The sequence below is a fragment of the Stigmatopora argus genome, chromosome 5 (assembly GCF_051989625.1).
Source record: "Stigmatopora argus isolate UIUO_Sarg chromosome 5, RoL_Sarg_1.0, whole genome shotgun sequence".
NCBI classification, from domain to species: domain Eukaryota; kingdom Metazoa; phylum Chordata; class Actinopteri; order Syngnathiformes; family Syngnathidae; genus Stigmatopora; species Stigmatopora argus.
The window spans coordinates 1,683,421-1,699,198 of NC_135391.1; the positions used below are offsets into that span (position 1 = coordinate 1,683,421).

The 15,778-nt window shown below is 40.6% G+C and overlaps 1 protein-coding gene across 1 annotated transcript in view; it reads left to right on the forward strand.

Moving 5' to 3' along the window:
- The window catches only part of antxr2a (ANTXR cell adhesion molecule 2a), a 50,784-nt gene that overhangs the window by 6,111 nt on the left and 28,895 nt on the right, over positions 1 to 15,778 (forward strand). Inside the window, exons 3-12 of the mRNA XM_077600903.1 lie at positions 295 to 366; positions 519 to 600; positions 692 to 796; positions 1,293 to 1,361; positions 2,514 to 2,594; positions 4,485 to 4,545; positions 5,760 to 5,855; positions 6,502 to 6,571; positions 14,521 to 14,599; positions 15,369 to 15,464. Of these exons, the coding sequence (XP_077457029.1) occupies positions 295 to 366; positions 519 to 600; positions 692 to 796; positions 1,293 to 1,361; positions 2,514 to 2,594; positions 4,485 to 4,545; positions 5,760 to 5,855; positions 6,502 to 6,571; positions 14,521 to 14,599; positions 15,369 to 15,464 (811 nt within the window). The remainder of the gene's footprint in view (positions 1 to 294; positions 367 to 518; positions 601 to 691; positions 797 to 1,292; positions 1,362 to 2,513; positions 2,595 to 4,484; positions 4,546 to 5,759; positions 5,856 to 6,501; positions 6,572 to 14,520; positions 14,600 to 15,368; positions 15,465 to 15,778) is intronic.

A 15,778-nucleotide genomic window follows, 5' to 3' on the forward strand; every position in this document is an offset into this window, starting at 1 on the left:
AATCACCTAGTCAAGTAAAAATAATGATAATCAATGTAGTTATAGACATGAACATGTTTTTTTCTGCCCAACAAATGACCCTCTGCCATACCAAGTCTTTTTTTATTTACAAATCTTAACCTAAAAATCATAAAAATAGAGAGCAACTTGCAAAAAGTATTGCCAAAATGTATTTTTGCCTTGAAAAAACAGTCTCAGAATCACTCTTTATGGCCCAAAAAGAGCAGAAAATCTTCTCAACAGAACTTTTTTTCAGCAAAATTCACTCATTGTTGTCTTTTTTCCCCCCATCAGTCCCAGAATGCGAGTTTCCTTCATCGTGTTCTCGGCTCAAGCGTCCGTCCTCCTCCCGCTGACCGGGGATCGGTGAGTTAGCCGTTAGCCTAACCTTGCTACCATTTCCTAGCAAAACCTCAGCCCCAAAATTAACACCACAAATGGATTTTCATCCAAAATTCAGCACGAAAAAACACACTTTTAAGTTCATCCTATCAACACGTGACTGTTTTTTTGTGAAGGTACGAGATCGAACAAGGCCTGGATAAACTGCGCGCCGTCTCTCCAGCCGGCGATACGTACATGCACGAGGGTCTCCGAGAGGTCAGCGTGGACTTTCCCCCAGAGATCTTGCAAATAATGCGCTGTCAACGCCACGGGAAATGACCGTGACCTTTGACCTTTCACCCCATAGGCCACAGAGCAGATCCAAAAGCAGAATGCCAAGTCGTCCAGCATCATCCTGGCGTTGACGGACGGCAAGCTGGAAGTTTACGTTCACATGCTCACCATCAAGCAGGTAGCCAGCTAGCTCGTCCTTTTCCAACCTCACCGTTCTCTTTTTTTTAAAGCACGTGTCAAAGTGGCGGCCCGGGGGCCAAATCTGGCCCACCGCATCATTTTGTGTGGCCCGGGAAAGTCAATGATGAGTGCCGACTTTCTGTTTTAGGATCAAATTCAAATGAATAGTATAGATGTATATTACATTTCCTGATTTTCCCCCTTTTAAATCATTGTAATTTTTTTAATCCATTTTTTCTGTGTTTTTAGTTCAAAAATCATTTTGTAAAATCCAAAAATATATATAAAAAAGGTCAAATAAACATTGTTTTAGATCTATAAAAAAACTGAATATTCAGGGCTTTTAATCCAGTTCTTTTAATCCATTTATTTAAAAAAAATCTATTAGATCTAAAATGGTCCGGCCCACATGAAATGGAGTTGACGTTAATGCGGCCCGCGAACCAACCTGAGTTTGACACCCTTGTTTTAAAAGATTTCCTTTTTTTTTGCAGGCGGACGAAGCGAGAAAGTACGGCGCTCGCGTCTATTGCGTGGGGATCAAAGACTTTGATGAGCAGCAGGTGAGTCCACGCTTAGCCGAATGCTAACATACCATGCAAAACACAATAGCTGGGCTAGCCTAACAGCTACTCGACACGAACGGCACAGCGGGCCGACTTCTTGACCCAATAAGCCTGCGTTCGGCTCGTTACGTTGGCCGTGCGAACGGAGTATAAAAGCCCCTCCGGTAGGTTTGGTCCCTTCCCGCTCCAGTGGCTCTCCTGACCCATTTTCTCGCACCCCGCCCTGGTCGAAATAGGCTGAAATTACAGGATGTCACGTGATCTCATTACGGGTGGGCTTCGGGTCGCGTCCCACCGCAGAGCACGAGCAAAAAATTCAAGTAAGAACAGAAAAAATGGCGGTGACACAAGCCAATGTAATGTAAGTATGATTTTTTTGACAGATAAAGGCTTTTGCAAGCGAGGGACGGTTGGAAGTAAGTCTTAAAATGCAAATAGTAGTCCAATCGATAAACGTTGCTATTCGGGGCGTTAGCGGCTAGTTTCTACGAAGGAACAAATACGATAGTCGCAATACTAGCAAAAACAAGAATAGCGTTACCAGTGATGCGACCGTTAGTAGAGATACTAGTGATAAAATCGGAAACTAGTCACTAGTAGCTGTACTATGTATCATTAGTAGTGTTAGTTGCGATAGCAACGATACGGGATGAATAAAGTTATCTAATCTAATCTAATGTAATATCGTGGAATTGAGGCTCAACTCCGAATGATGAAGATTGCTGTTATTAAGCAAAAAAAAGTTTTCATGTCCAAAAAAAGGACAAAACTCAACGTTCAAACGATATATTGCGCAGGCCTAATTTAGATGAATGCCAAGATTGGATCCAAAGGTCCACTTAGTCAGCATTTCATTGGACGCCAATGGCATAGATGGCGAATTGATTCACTCGCACAAGATTCAAAAGCGAGCCAGTCCGCCGGCCGCCTTTTTGGCCAACGTCAAATGGCGTCCTGTCCCCCCTCTGTAACCATGGCGACCGTGGGTAAGCATCCCGTGCCTGCGAAGTCCCAAACAAAGGCAACATTTAGTCTCCCTTTGCGCCACTCTTGGGCCATCTGCCGCGTCGCCCGTCCGTCCGCTCGATCGCTGGCTTCGAAGCGAAGGCTGAGACGCCGTCCGTCCTCACGTCTTGTCCCCTTCCGCAGCTCGTGGACATCGCCGACACCAAGGACCAGGTGTTTCCTGTCAAAGATGGCTTCCATGCGCTAAAAGGCATCATCAACTCTGTAAGTGGGCCTCCTCCTCCTCCTCCTTCTGTCCGTCTTTCAGGTTCCGTGTTTTATTTAAAAGTCGGAAACAGCTCATTTCCTGTACCCAACTTCACCCACAGCGCTAATGGAGATCCTCGAGTCAGCCGTCAAATACCCACATACACTCCCCGTGCGTGTGTGAGATCATTTGCCATAGCTGGGCTGTGATTGTATTTCGGTATTGTGTTTTTGTGTGTGTGTGAGATACATTGTTTGCAGGGATTTCCCGCTCACATATTTTTGTCCGTCACTCGGAGATGTTGAAACTTGGCCAGAAATGTATGAAGTAAAGCGAAAAAGTATTATATTTAATTGTCTTAGGTCCCCCCCCCAATTTAGATAGAGCCGGTCCAAATGTATAATCTTATAAAAGGGGGATTTCGCAGAAGAAAAACATCAAAAATCTCCTAAAGTGAGCTATTTTTGACATTTAGAAAGGTTTGTTTCAATAGTGTCAATATATATATATATATACAAGGATTATAAAATATGCTGAAAATGTAGGTGCATTTTTTTGCATTGGACTTATGACTCGTTTTGTTATCCCAACTCATAAACAGCCTCAGAAAGTGATCATATTTCACTGTCATTGACGGCAAGAAACGTCCAATCCAATTTGACTGGCAGGGATTCAACAACCACTGTCAGCGCTCCCAGCCAAAACGAATTGGCAGATAATGAGTTACTATCTAAAAATGTAAACCAATACATCAAAAAAAATATTTGAAAAAAAAATCCTGGGTATAGGATCGAGAACTTGTATGGGTAGTTTCTCAAAATCATGTGACTCAGTCACAATACATGATCAGGTCCTCCCTATTGTGATTGACAATCATTTAATTGCAACAAATTGTCCCCATAGGAAGCAATAAGTAAATTTGAAGACAGTTGTCGTCACTGGTCCAATCGAGGAAAGCCACTTACCGTATCAGCCTTAAAATTGCCTTAAAATGGTTGAATTTTTACAATTTCTCGCATATAAGCCGCCCCCTGATTCACAATTTTCACCTCCATATTCATGGTTTTAATAGGGAGTACAAATGTGTTACTTTGAAGGGAAAAGCTGAAGAAAAATCATAGCACATGCTATTTCTGAGATACTGTATGAATCAAAAGCACATTATTAGGCTCAATATCACAAGGAATTAATTCATCCAGTAATGGTTGTTTTCTTACTGCAAAACAGAAAATAACCAACAAATACTTAATGTTACTTTCCCGAGATCTACTGGTAAAAAAGAGTATAGCATGTCTTGTGAGCATGTAACCCGTACCCTAGATTTTTTTTTTTGTTACAGCTTATATGCGAGAAAATACGGTAGTCCAGGTTTTGGTGACGGCAAACGAGCCGGACGTCTTTCGTCTTTATCTCTGCCCCGCCGAGAAAGTCATTACCAGGGATAAACGCTGTACTTCCTTTTTCCTGTAGCCGCCCCTATCCCGCTGTCACATTTATTTCCCACACCCGGCAGTCAATACTCGCCGCCCGTCAGCCGGAAGCTGCGCCCAACTTGCGGCGAAAGGTCCGAGCGCCGCCACTTTAATATGCTTCGTTTTAACCACGCGCCATTTGCATACTTTGTCCTTTGTTGATTTATCCAACGGGGACAGTCGGACTCTCGCAAAGCCTCTTTATATGTAAATGGAACTTCCACGGCTTTTTTTTTTTTATACAAGCCTCGGATGTAATAGCCTCGCATAATTTCCCCATAAAAGGCAGCGGCGACCCCCCCACCTCCGTCAGGGCGTAGACGTTTCTCAGGTGTTGCGCCTTAATCTGTTTTCCCAAGCCGACACAATCGATAGCCCAGCGCCAACGTGACGTTCGGGTGTTCACTGGCGTCCATTTTTTTTGTCTGTGTGCAGATATTGAAGAAGTCCTGCACGGAAATTTTGAGCGTGGAACCTTCCAGCATCTGCGTCAACGGTGAGCGCGTTTTAGTACATTTTTGTCAAACTTTTGGGGATTTGTGGGAGTTGAAAATGTAGGGGGAGGGCCTTGGAACGTTTAGGTAAAAGGGACAGGGGTGATTGGTGAAAAGTTTGAGACATCTTAAGGACTATTCTCACCTGCCCTGTTTGGTCCGGACCAAAGAGTCGGGGGGTCTGCAGCTTTGGGTGGTCCGTCCGTCCCAGACCTTGCCGGAGAACGAGGTGGTCTCGGTTCCCTTCTGAGCGACCTGTCAACTTATACGCTTTTTGATCATTTCAAATTGTGTACGCCGTATAACAACTTTTGTACATATTTTTTTTAAAGTACTTTTTTTGTAAAATCGATCTGGTTTTACCCATTTGGGCTCTAATCTGGATCATCTCGGTCACTGGTAGCAGACGAAAATGTAATCGTCGACTGCTAATGTTGTCATGCTTTAAGTATGATATGCGCATGCGCATTCCCCCTTCACCTGTCCGCCTTTTGACTATATAAATATAGCATGTCAGCAAGCAATGTACCTAAAAAGTCAAGCTGTCAGCCCCATACACGAGCGAAATCAAATTAAATCAAATCAAAAGCCTTTATTGTCATCATACACAGCTGCGTATAACAAAATTGGTGGTGCTACTCCGCAAAGTGTGTTTTCCCAGTAAAAACATAAATAAGTAATACATAAATATATTACAAGTCATGTCCGGGCAAGGTAAATTCTAAGATATTGCACATTGTTATTGCACACCCCAAAGTTATTGCACACAAGGGATTGTGTGTCGTGCTAATTAATACAGAATCTTGAATTTAGTGCATACAAAAAACGGACCAACTGATTGGGCACCCTGTCCACTTTGGAGAAAATTTTAGACTTTTAAGTGCGCCCTATGGGAGTAAATATGTGCCCCATTGCATTTATACATTTTTTTTTAAATTGCTTAAGGAGTATTGCAATCATTAATAAGGGGAGCAATTGGCTAAGGCTATGGGCGAGTCAGAGTTGGACATGGAGCGATGAGGACACGGGATGACTTCCAGTAAAATCCAGCTTTCGTCAACACACTGGAATTCGCCAGCGTTTGGCGCTTAATGAAATGTTATCAACAAGCGCACGAGTGCCGCAAGCTGGAACTCTGTAATTGTTTACTGGTGTTTTAGCATGTTGCCCTGCAACCACGGCCACCTTTTAACCCTCCCAAATATGTCCTCTGTAGAGTCCTTTGACATCGTTCTACGCGGGAACGGCTTTGCCTTGGGCCGCAGCGCCGAGAACGTCGTCTGCAGCTTCATCGTGGACCAGCAAACTTTCAGTAAGTTTCAGCGCTCCGCCAACAAAATTCAAAGTTTCGACCATCACATATTCCTAAAGAAAGTATTATCAAAGTACAATACATGGGTCGGCGCGTCTCTTATTTTGGTCTGCAGTCTGTTTTCACAGTGTTTGGCTCTGTGCAGCTCGCGTTTTGTGTGTGCGCCAAAACCAGTTATTTTCTGACTCCTGACTGAAATAGTTGTGCAGCATATTTTCTCTGTTTTTCTTTTTTTTTTTTTATGTTGAAGATTCAACTTGTCACGAGCAGATGTCCTTTCTCAGTTCTATCGCCCACTCGGGGGAAGGCTCCCCCGTTCCCTCACTTTTAAATGTTTTTTTTTTTTACTCCCCCGCACGTGTTTGTGGCGACCTTTTCAACGGCGGGGGCCACGTTTTTTAATTATGGACGTGGGGGTGGGCGTCTCAAAAGGCTCTGGAACACGCGCCGCATATGCCAGACAGATGCCAGCGTCTTGTCTGTCACCCCGGCAGTCGCGGGGCCAGACCGACGACCTCGGTGGCCGGCCGGCGTGACTGCGACACGTGTATACACAAACATACAAAATGGAGGGCTTTAAACTCGGTCTTAATGATTTGATCCAATAACATAAACATTGAATAGTTGTTCTTTTCTTTTTGTGTAGATCACAAGCCAAGAACCGTGCGTAATGACTACCTGTTGTGTCCGGCGCCCAAGCTCTACGAGGTGGGACAGTAAGTACGCCACATTTATATCGTCCTTATCGCCAATTTGTGAGTGTCCGTTTTCATTTTTAGCTCAGGGAATATTGGCGAGGGCGCCCATGACCTCGATCGCCAATGTACTACAGTGGCACCTCGAGATACGAGCTTAATTCATTCCGGGACTGAGCTTGTATGTCGATTTACTCGTAACTTAAATGAACATTTCCCATAGAAATAAACTAAAAACAAATTAATTGGTTCCAACCCTCTGAAAAAAACACCAAATAAAGGTTATTGGATTGGAAAAACATTTTTATTTGTTCTAATTCACCATCTATTGACAAAGTAACACATAACTAGTGGTTTAATAGTACTAAAATGTGTTTAATAGTACTAAAATTAGACGGATTTCGCGGAAGGGAGAGAGAGACTTTTTGTACGGCAACGCGCTCGTAACATAACATGAACAAATTTAAATCAACTTGGATTATAATGCAGACACACTCAAAAATAAGCTTACTCTAACCTTACACTAAACTTAATTGTAATTTTGTTTTAAATTATGAAACCTTTCTTCTCCCGGGTTGGCTCGATTGGCCCCGCCTCCACCCTGACTTTCAGATGCAACCTATCGAGGCTTGTTTGCTTTTGTCTTCCCTTCAAAATATTCCCAAAATGCTGCACACAAATGTCCTAAAAATAGAATAACGCACGACCACTTGCCAACGAGAAGTAGTATATACTCCTCTCGTATTAGCGATTGCTCCGCCATTCGCACTGACTAACAGGAAAAAAAATACTGAAAAAATGCAACGCTCCTCCCAGTGCTCGCAGTAATAATAATAATAATCATAAAACAGAATGATTAATTGCAAAACTGATCTTTTTGAACATACCACATCAAAGGAAGAGGCATCTTTATCTCATATTTGTTTTTCTTGAGAAAGAAGACTAAAGGAGTTTATTTGAAAATCAAATAGTGAATACATTATTAGAATAAAGCATTTAATGCGACATTACCATGACTTCTCTTTAGATGGTCTATAAAGAAGAAAAGATGCAAGTAGACATTTGAGGTGGCACGGTTTTCCTCTCGCATGCTAATCCCCGAAGACAATACGCGCGTTGACTGCAATCCAATCAAACGCGTAGGATTGTGAGCAGGAATGCAGGATTATCCCTTCTACTTTTTATACTTACAGTACATATGCAGTAATCCTATGATTTATTATTCCTTTTTTTTAAAGCCATCTGATTCAGAGAAAAATGATTGGATAAATGGGATTTATTGCAGGCATATATTTTTGGATGCGCTTAGGACACAATAACAAACAATTTGAATTGGAATAGCTTTGGGACATTTTTGATCCCAACATGCGATCACAACAACATTTTATCATTTTATTTTTTAAGTATAATGACGAGGTTAGGACATATTTTGACAGTGAAGTCATCTGGATTTGGTCCAATTCATGTGTTTCTATTCATGGTATTACTGGAAAAATAAAAATAAATTATATATATATATATATATATATATATATATATATATATATGTATATATATGTATATATATGTATATATGTATATATATATGTATATGACCACCGTTAGATCTAAAATTAATTTTAAAATGGATTTACACATTTTTAAAATCATTTACTTCAGAAATATCATTGTTTAAATGACATTTTTTTAAAAGTAAATTAAATTACATGACTGAATTAATTATGAAATATTGAGTTTTTCATATATATATGTATGTACATATGAAAAACTCAATATTTCATAATTAATTTAGTTTATATATATCTATATAAACTAAATTAATTATGAAATATTGAGTTTTTATGTACATATATATATATATATATATATATAGAAGTAAATGATTTAAAAAATGTGAAAATCCATTTTAAAATTAATTTTATATCTGCCTGTAGTACCGTCGTTTTTGCCAATGAGTGTATTTCTTTATTTTATAGTGCCTTGTGACCACTTACACAAGAAATGCTCTATTATGCAAGAAAACATGGAAGTACAATATAAAAGCTGTTAGCAACAGGGAGCATGCTTCGTTGTTAGAACTGCTTTTGTCGTGTGATAACTCAAGACGTCGTGACACAATCCCGCAGTCGTCGGGAACGACAAAAAAAAAAAACTTAACTTAGCTTATTAGCGCCACAGATGCTAACTGCAGTAATGTAACCAAAAAGTTCCACGCAGATATGCCTGACTTGATGGAGCGCACGGCTTTGGCTGTGAATGACAATGCAGCTAAGCTAACTACGCAAGTTACTCCATTTTTTTTAATGTTGTGTATGCCAGATGCCAGCCTTTCCCCATTTTTTTTCCTCGTCTAAATTATTCACCGCCTTGACAATCCCGCCAGCGAGATCGTCCCGCCGCTCCTCCCGCTCTCGCCGCCGCCCATCTGTCGGCCCAGGCGCCACCGGTGCCCGTAAATGACAGAACATGGCATTTTCTCCCGTCTTTTTTCACCCTCCTTCGCGACGCCACCGTTCCGGGGACTTCCTCTCGTCCCGCCGTCACTTTGGAGGTCTCGTCCGCGGCGACATCTGGGGCGGCGACTTCCCGTTGGGGGACCGGGGAGCCCGTGGGAAGGGCCCCCCTCGCTCTACGGTCCTCGCCCGGCGTTTTTCTCCATGGGGGTGGACGGTTTGAGATAACACGGTCCCCGTGTTGACACCTAGCGGATGACATGCTAATGCTAAAGCTCATCAATTAATAAGACTGCTGGTATGGCTAGGGCAGCTGCCACCATCTGCCACGTGAAGACATTTCCACTCTTCGTGACGGACTTCCTTTGTTTTCACAACAACTTCAATGTAGGACTGGATAGCTTCATCGCGCTAAGTTTTCTTCTGGATAGTTTCAACTTTATCTGCTTACAAATAACTATACGAACTGCACATTTCGTTTTTTTCCTGGTGCTAAACGACAAAAATATTTAAAAGTGCTATTGTCACTTTAAAATGATATTAAACCATGTTTTGGACACAAATCCTTCCTTTAAAGCAAGGGCTGTTTGCGTTTCGCAATAACATCAACTCGATTTTATGTGGGCTGGACCGTTTTAGATATAATATTTAGATTTTTTAAAATTGGATGATAAGAACTGGCTCAAAAGCCCTAAATATTCAGTTTTTTTATAGATATAAAACTGTTTATTTGAACTTTTTTTCTTAGTACATTTTTTTTTAATTATATTTAATATTAAAGTGGAAAACCGAAAAAAAAAATATATATATTTTTAGATTTTACAAAATGCTTTTTGACCTAAAACACCAAAAGAAAAAATGGATAAAAAATGCAATTATTGATTTAAAAGGGGGAAAATCAGGAAATATAATATACATCTATACTCTTCATTTTAATTTGATCCTAAAACATAAAGTTGGCACTCATGATTTACTTACTCGGGCCGCACAAAATGATGCGGCGGGCCAGATTTGGCCCCTGGGCCGCCACTTTGACACCCGTGCTTTAAAGCAAAGTAAATCAGGAGTGCCGACTTTCTGTTTTAAGATCAAATTCAAAATAAAGATTATAGATGGATATTATATTTCCTGATTTTCCCCTTTTTAAATCTCATCATTTTCTAAACCGCTTAATCCTCATTAGGGTCGCGGGGGTGCTGGAGCCTATCCCAGCTGACTTCGGGCCAGAGGCGGGGGGATGCGATCAATCGGAGGACAGCCAATCACAAGGCACAAGCAAAGAAACAGACAACCAATCACTCCTAGCTAAGGGTAATTTAGCATAGAATTAGCTTAGCATGCATGTTTTTGGAATGTGGGATGAAACCGGAGTACCTGGAGGAAACCCACGCAGAAGAACATGCAAACTCCACACAGGTGGACCGACCTGGATTCAAACCCAAGACCCCAGAGCTGTGAGGCGGACGTGCTAACCACTCGCTCCACCGTTCCGCCTTGCAACCCAAGTCATTTTTTTTTTTTACCGTTTGAAGCTAAGGCACTGAAAGCGTGGTGCGCGTGAGCTACTTGTGAATTCCGTGCCATCTGTCAGGAGTCCAAAGCGCACGTCCGTCATTCCGGAACATTCTGGAAGTTCTCCCAGCTGTCAGCACAAGTCTCGGCAGAGTGACGCCTGCCGACGGCTGGCGCATATGCTCCGCCGTCAATTATTCAGCCTCCTCCATTTTCCCGTCTTCACGGGAAACTTTGAAAGCCATTAGCGCGTGACCAAACCCTCGCGGGTGCACGGCACCGCCGACGCTTAGCATCTTCCGTGCCGCAACGTGGCGTCCGTCCGGTTGCCATTCGTGAAGGATCACTCGAACGAGCCGTCGTCGCAACCGAAGAGACCGTGAACAGCTGTACCACTTTCAATTATTGACAGGAAGAAAAGGTTTCAATAGAGTATTGTTAAACTTGGAGGCAATGAGGTGCGTGTTTGTAATGGCGCAAATTGACAAATTAAACACGGGAAAAAAGTCCGAAAAAACCTGAAAATGAGTCCTCTTAAAGCTTACTTCAATTATAGGAGTGGACATAATGGACTCAATATTTTAAAGAGTCTATATGAAAGCGCTCGGAAATCAATGGTTCCTCATCAAAACTCACAGAAGCCAAGATATTTGAGCCCCTTCAAATTACAAAAGTGTCAACATTTCATCTCGCTCAAATGTTTGCATGAAAGCAAAGCAAAATGCTAAAAACAAGTGGTACCTCGAGATACGAGCTTAATGTGTTCCGAGACTGAGCTCGTATGTCGATTTACCTGTAACTTAAACGAACGTTTCCCATAGAAATGAACTAAAAACTAATTAATTGGTTCCAACCCTCTGAAAAAACACCAAAAACAGGATATTGGATTGGAAAAACATTTTTATTTCTTCTAATTCGCCATCTATTAACTAAGTAACAAATAACTAGTGGTTTAATAGACCTAAAATGTGTTTAATATTATTAAAATTAGATGGATTATGCGGAGAGTGAGAGACTTTTTGCATGGCAACACGCTCGTAATATAACATAAACCAATTTAAATGAACTTGGATTACGATGCAGACACACTCAAAAATAAGTTTAATCTAATCTTACACTAAACTTAATTCTAATTTTGTTTTAACTTTTGATATAGTTGGCTCTATTTGGCTCCGCCCAGTGCTCGTAAATCAAAATTTGTCTCGTATCTCAAGATGAATATTTGGTCAAAATTGTACTCGTATCTGAAATTGCACGTATGTCGAGGTACCACTGTATTACAAAGCGACACCAAATTCCAACCAATTTTCATGAAAACTCCCCCAAAATCATAATATCACTTTGTTTTAAAGCTCACCAAAATAGAAAGAGCCCTTAATTCAAAACCGCAATGTCAAATGTCAGATGAGTTTTTCCCACAGGTGGTCTTGTACTACCCGAATAATGACACGCTTGTAATTAGCCACCATTTCCAGATTTTACAAATGATTGCTTTTGGATTTCGTCCACCACGTATTTCATCTCCGAAGGTAACTCCCCCAAAAACAAAAGGTTACTGATGACGCTCGCCTCCAGCTGTGTCAGGAGGAGCTGGGATTTATTCGGGGTGTGTGGGGGCTGTTCATCAGGGCTTCTCGCATGGGAGCCCTCCTGTCTGATTAATAACCTGAGCGCTATTATCACCCATTCAGCTTCATTTGGCCAAATGAGCTTCTGCTGTCGGCTCCAAAGTGGAGAGATGGCGTTTGCTTAGCAAGCTACAAAATCATCGACGCGTTTTCCTATCTTCTAACATAAAAGGAGAGCTTAGTCAAAGCTAAAAAATAAAAGGCAGACACATTTTATACTCGGTATATATATATATCTTTTTTAATGGTTAGAAAGAAAAGTTGGTCATGAAAAGAAATAACATGGTGACTAGTAAAGATGTTTTTTTTTTTGCTTGTTACTACAGTAATCCCTCAAATATCACGGCTTCACTACATCCCAGATTTTTTTCTGGGGAATTTTTTCTTTAAATTAGATTTTTTAATTTATTCAGAGATTCTGTGTGGATTTTCACATTTTCTAGGAACTTTAAATTTTTTATTTTTTTTATTTATGTTTTACTTCAGTGCTGAGTTCTAGTAGCAAGCAGAGGACGGGGGAGTGGCTTCCGCTTGTGAGTTTCAGTGTGGATTTTCACATTTTTATGAACTTACAAAAAATAATAATTGCCCCAGAAAAAAATGTGCAATGTAGTGAAACCGCAAAAGTTGAAGCTGCGGTATTTGAGGGATTACTGTGTGTGTATATATGTGTGTATATATATATATATATATATATATATATATATATATATATATATATATATATATATATATATATATATATATATATATATATATATATATATATATATATATAATTTTTTCAAAAATATGGGTGACCTTTTTTTGCGTTTTTTCGTTTATCTTGACCATGTCTGGTCTACATTAATCGCGATAATCGAGGGATTACTGTATAATTTAGTATGCGACCACATATAATGCACTGACAAATATTTTTTTTTAATGGTATTTTTCGCAGTACAAGTCCGACAAGCCAAATTAATAGAACAAAGAGGGGAAAAAAACATGCATAAGTCACATTTGTAGGAGGGCATTTTTAAGAATGTAATCTGATGTTGAAGTACCAATAGTAAAAATAGAAAACAGGCCAAATAGGCATCTGTGTACATGACGGTTTTTCCATAAAAAAAAATCTATAAAAAATACATAACAGGTTGTCGGTGGTCAGAGAGAGAAAAAAATACATATTCAAGTCATACGGGCAAAACTTAAAAAAAAAAGTGTGACTAAAAGTCCAGAAAATATGCTAAATATATATATTTTTAACTTTTAACCTGATTTGTTCAATATAATATTTTTAAAATGAATTCCACTTAATATAGACTATGTTGATGATGACTTTGCAATACTTTATAAATCCCTAGAGTCTATCTTTTACAGCTAGATGCTAACCAAAGCCTCTCCAAGTCCAAGCACTTCTTTATCTCGGACCGGTAGGGTCGGTAGGCGCGAGGGGGCGGGGCTGGGGCGTAATGGCCCGCAATTAAAAGCTTAATGATGAACGGCACCGCAATTTCCATATGTCGAGAACGCCCCGTCCAATTACCGCCGCCTTAATGAGAATTCGGCGTCGCTCGGAAACGGCTCAAATCCTCCGCCTGACAAAAAAAAAAAAAAAACGGCCTCCGAGAAGAAAGAAGGCGTGTTGTCGTCCACCGACCCGCCATGCAGAATACTAACAAGGAGAGGTCTCTTTGCTTTTGGATTTGGCCCGAGGCGACCAATCCTCCCGTGTATCCCAACAGATGAGCGAGCAGACCGTGTGTCCATTACGCCCCGCATAAATATTCCGCCGCCTTGGCACCTTACCCCTTATTTACCCACTAAATATTTAAGCAGCGCGCGGCATCTTCACTCACCCCGCCCTGCTTTTTTGCTCAACTTGTTGATGCCGCTCCTCTTGCCCAATATTTCCCGTAAAAATGGTGAAAAATACATTAAAAATGTTAAAAGATTCATTGATTGATTGGTTATTTTCATAATAATATATCTTATAACTCTATTGAAAGGCAGTGCTGAAAAAAAATGTCAATTAAGCTTGGGTGAAAGCTCCGCCCCCTCATTCATTCGCTACAATTTTAGCGCGCTTTTCGAACAGACTGCGAACTAAGTGGTAATAATTTAATTAATTGTAAAATAAATAGCTGTACTGTTACTGTTAAGTGAACCGCAAGTTTAATATCCATTTTTCATTTTCTAGCCTTTGCCAAAATAATTTAGGCAGGAGACCTCGCTAGTTAGCTTCTAGTGTTAGCTTAATCTTACTTTAACAGAAGACGTATGTGTGTTTGTTTATTTTGGAGACAGTGATGCCGTTTAATCCATTAAAATTCAGTTTTGTTTTCAGTTTTGGAATCCATTCAGATGGAATGTTTTCTGTTTTCTGTTTTCCCAGGACCATGGACGTACTCATCAGCCTGAACCACGGCAAGTCCTATATCTCAACCGCGCATACGATCACCGCCTCCACTTGCGTGAGTTTTATTTACACATTACCATATTTTCTTACATATATGCCGTATTTGTCGCTCCAAAAACGATGACTGAATCGACGGTACGGCTTATATGCGCACAAATTAGACTTGACATGTACGAAATGCCATAACGTGAGACAAATAGAGATAAGCTAATCAGATAAAACGCTAAACAAAATTAATTTTGACGTCTACGAATGAAATTCAAGAAAAAAATATGCCGTATCTTGCATAAAAGGTAAAAAAAAATCACTAATTTGTGCCTGCCGTTGCTCGCTCAGAGCGCCGCCATCTTACCTAGGGATCACAAACTTGACGGCTACAGACACACTCCCTGGTTGTACTGCTCACATGACATCCTTTTTGAATTTGACTACATGCAGGCCACACCCGTTCGGAATGTGCAATCCAACAGACCATCGTTTTGATTGATACAGTATCTCAGAAATAGCACGTTCGATGATTTTTCTTCAGATTTTCCCTTCAAAGTAACACACTCCCTATTAAAACCATGAATATGGAGGTGAAAATTTGTGAATCAAGGGGCGGCTTATATGAGAGAAATTGTAAAATTCAACGTTTTTAAGGCAATTTTAAGGGTGCGGCTTATACGCGGAGGCGGCTAATATGCCAGAAAATACAGTACTTGGGCAGCAATTCTTAACTCTGAAGCTCAGGAGACGACTTTTTAAGTCGAGGTACCGTCATATATCACTTGTTGATTTGATTAAAAACCACGTAACGGTGACACGAGCAAATGTGTTTCCAGTCCAACGGTCTGGTGGTGGCCATCGTGTTCCTGGTGCTTCTGGTTCTTGCGGCTTTGGCTTTTATGTGGTGGTTCTGGCCTCTCTGCTGCACCGTGGTGAGTTTCCAACTCTTTACAGGGCAACTTTAACTCTTTTGGCCAATCCATATATTAACCTGGTATTCACACACACACGGCCATCACATTTTGGATTATGGAGGCCACAATATTAACATTTTCTATACAAAAATGGCACCTACATGACCCCAAATGTCCGCATTTTAATTCATAAGCTGTATAATTTATGTTTGTATGTTAGAGGTGGAAGTTTTGCAGGACAAAAGCGATAATTAGTAGTTAGAGGAGGCTGTTAACCGATATTTGGAGTCATATTCATTTGCAGAAAAGTATAAAAATTGGTGTAAAAAAAA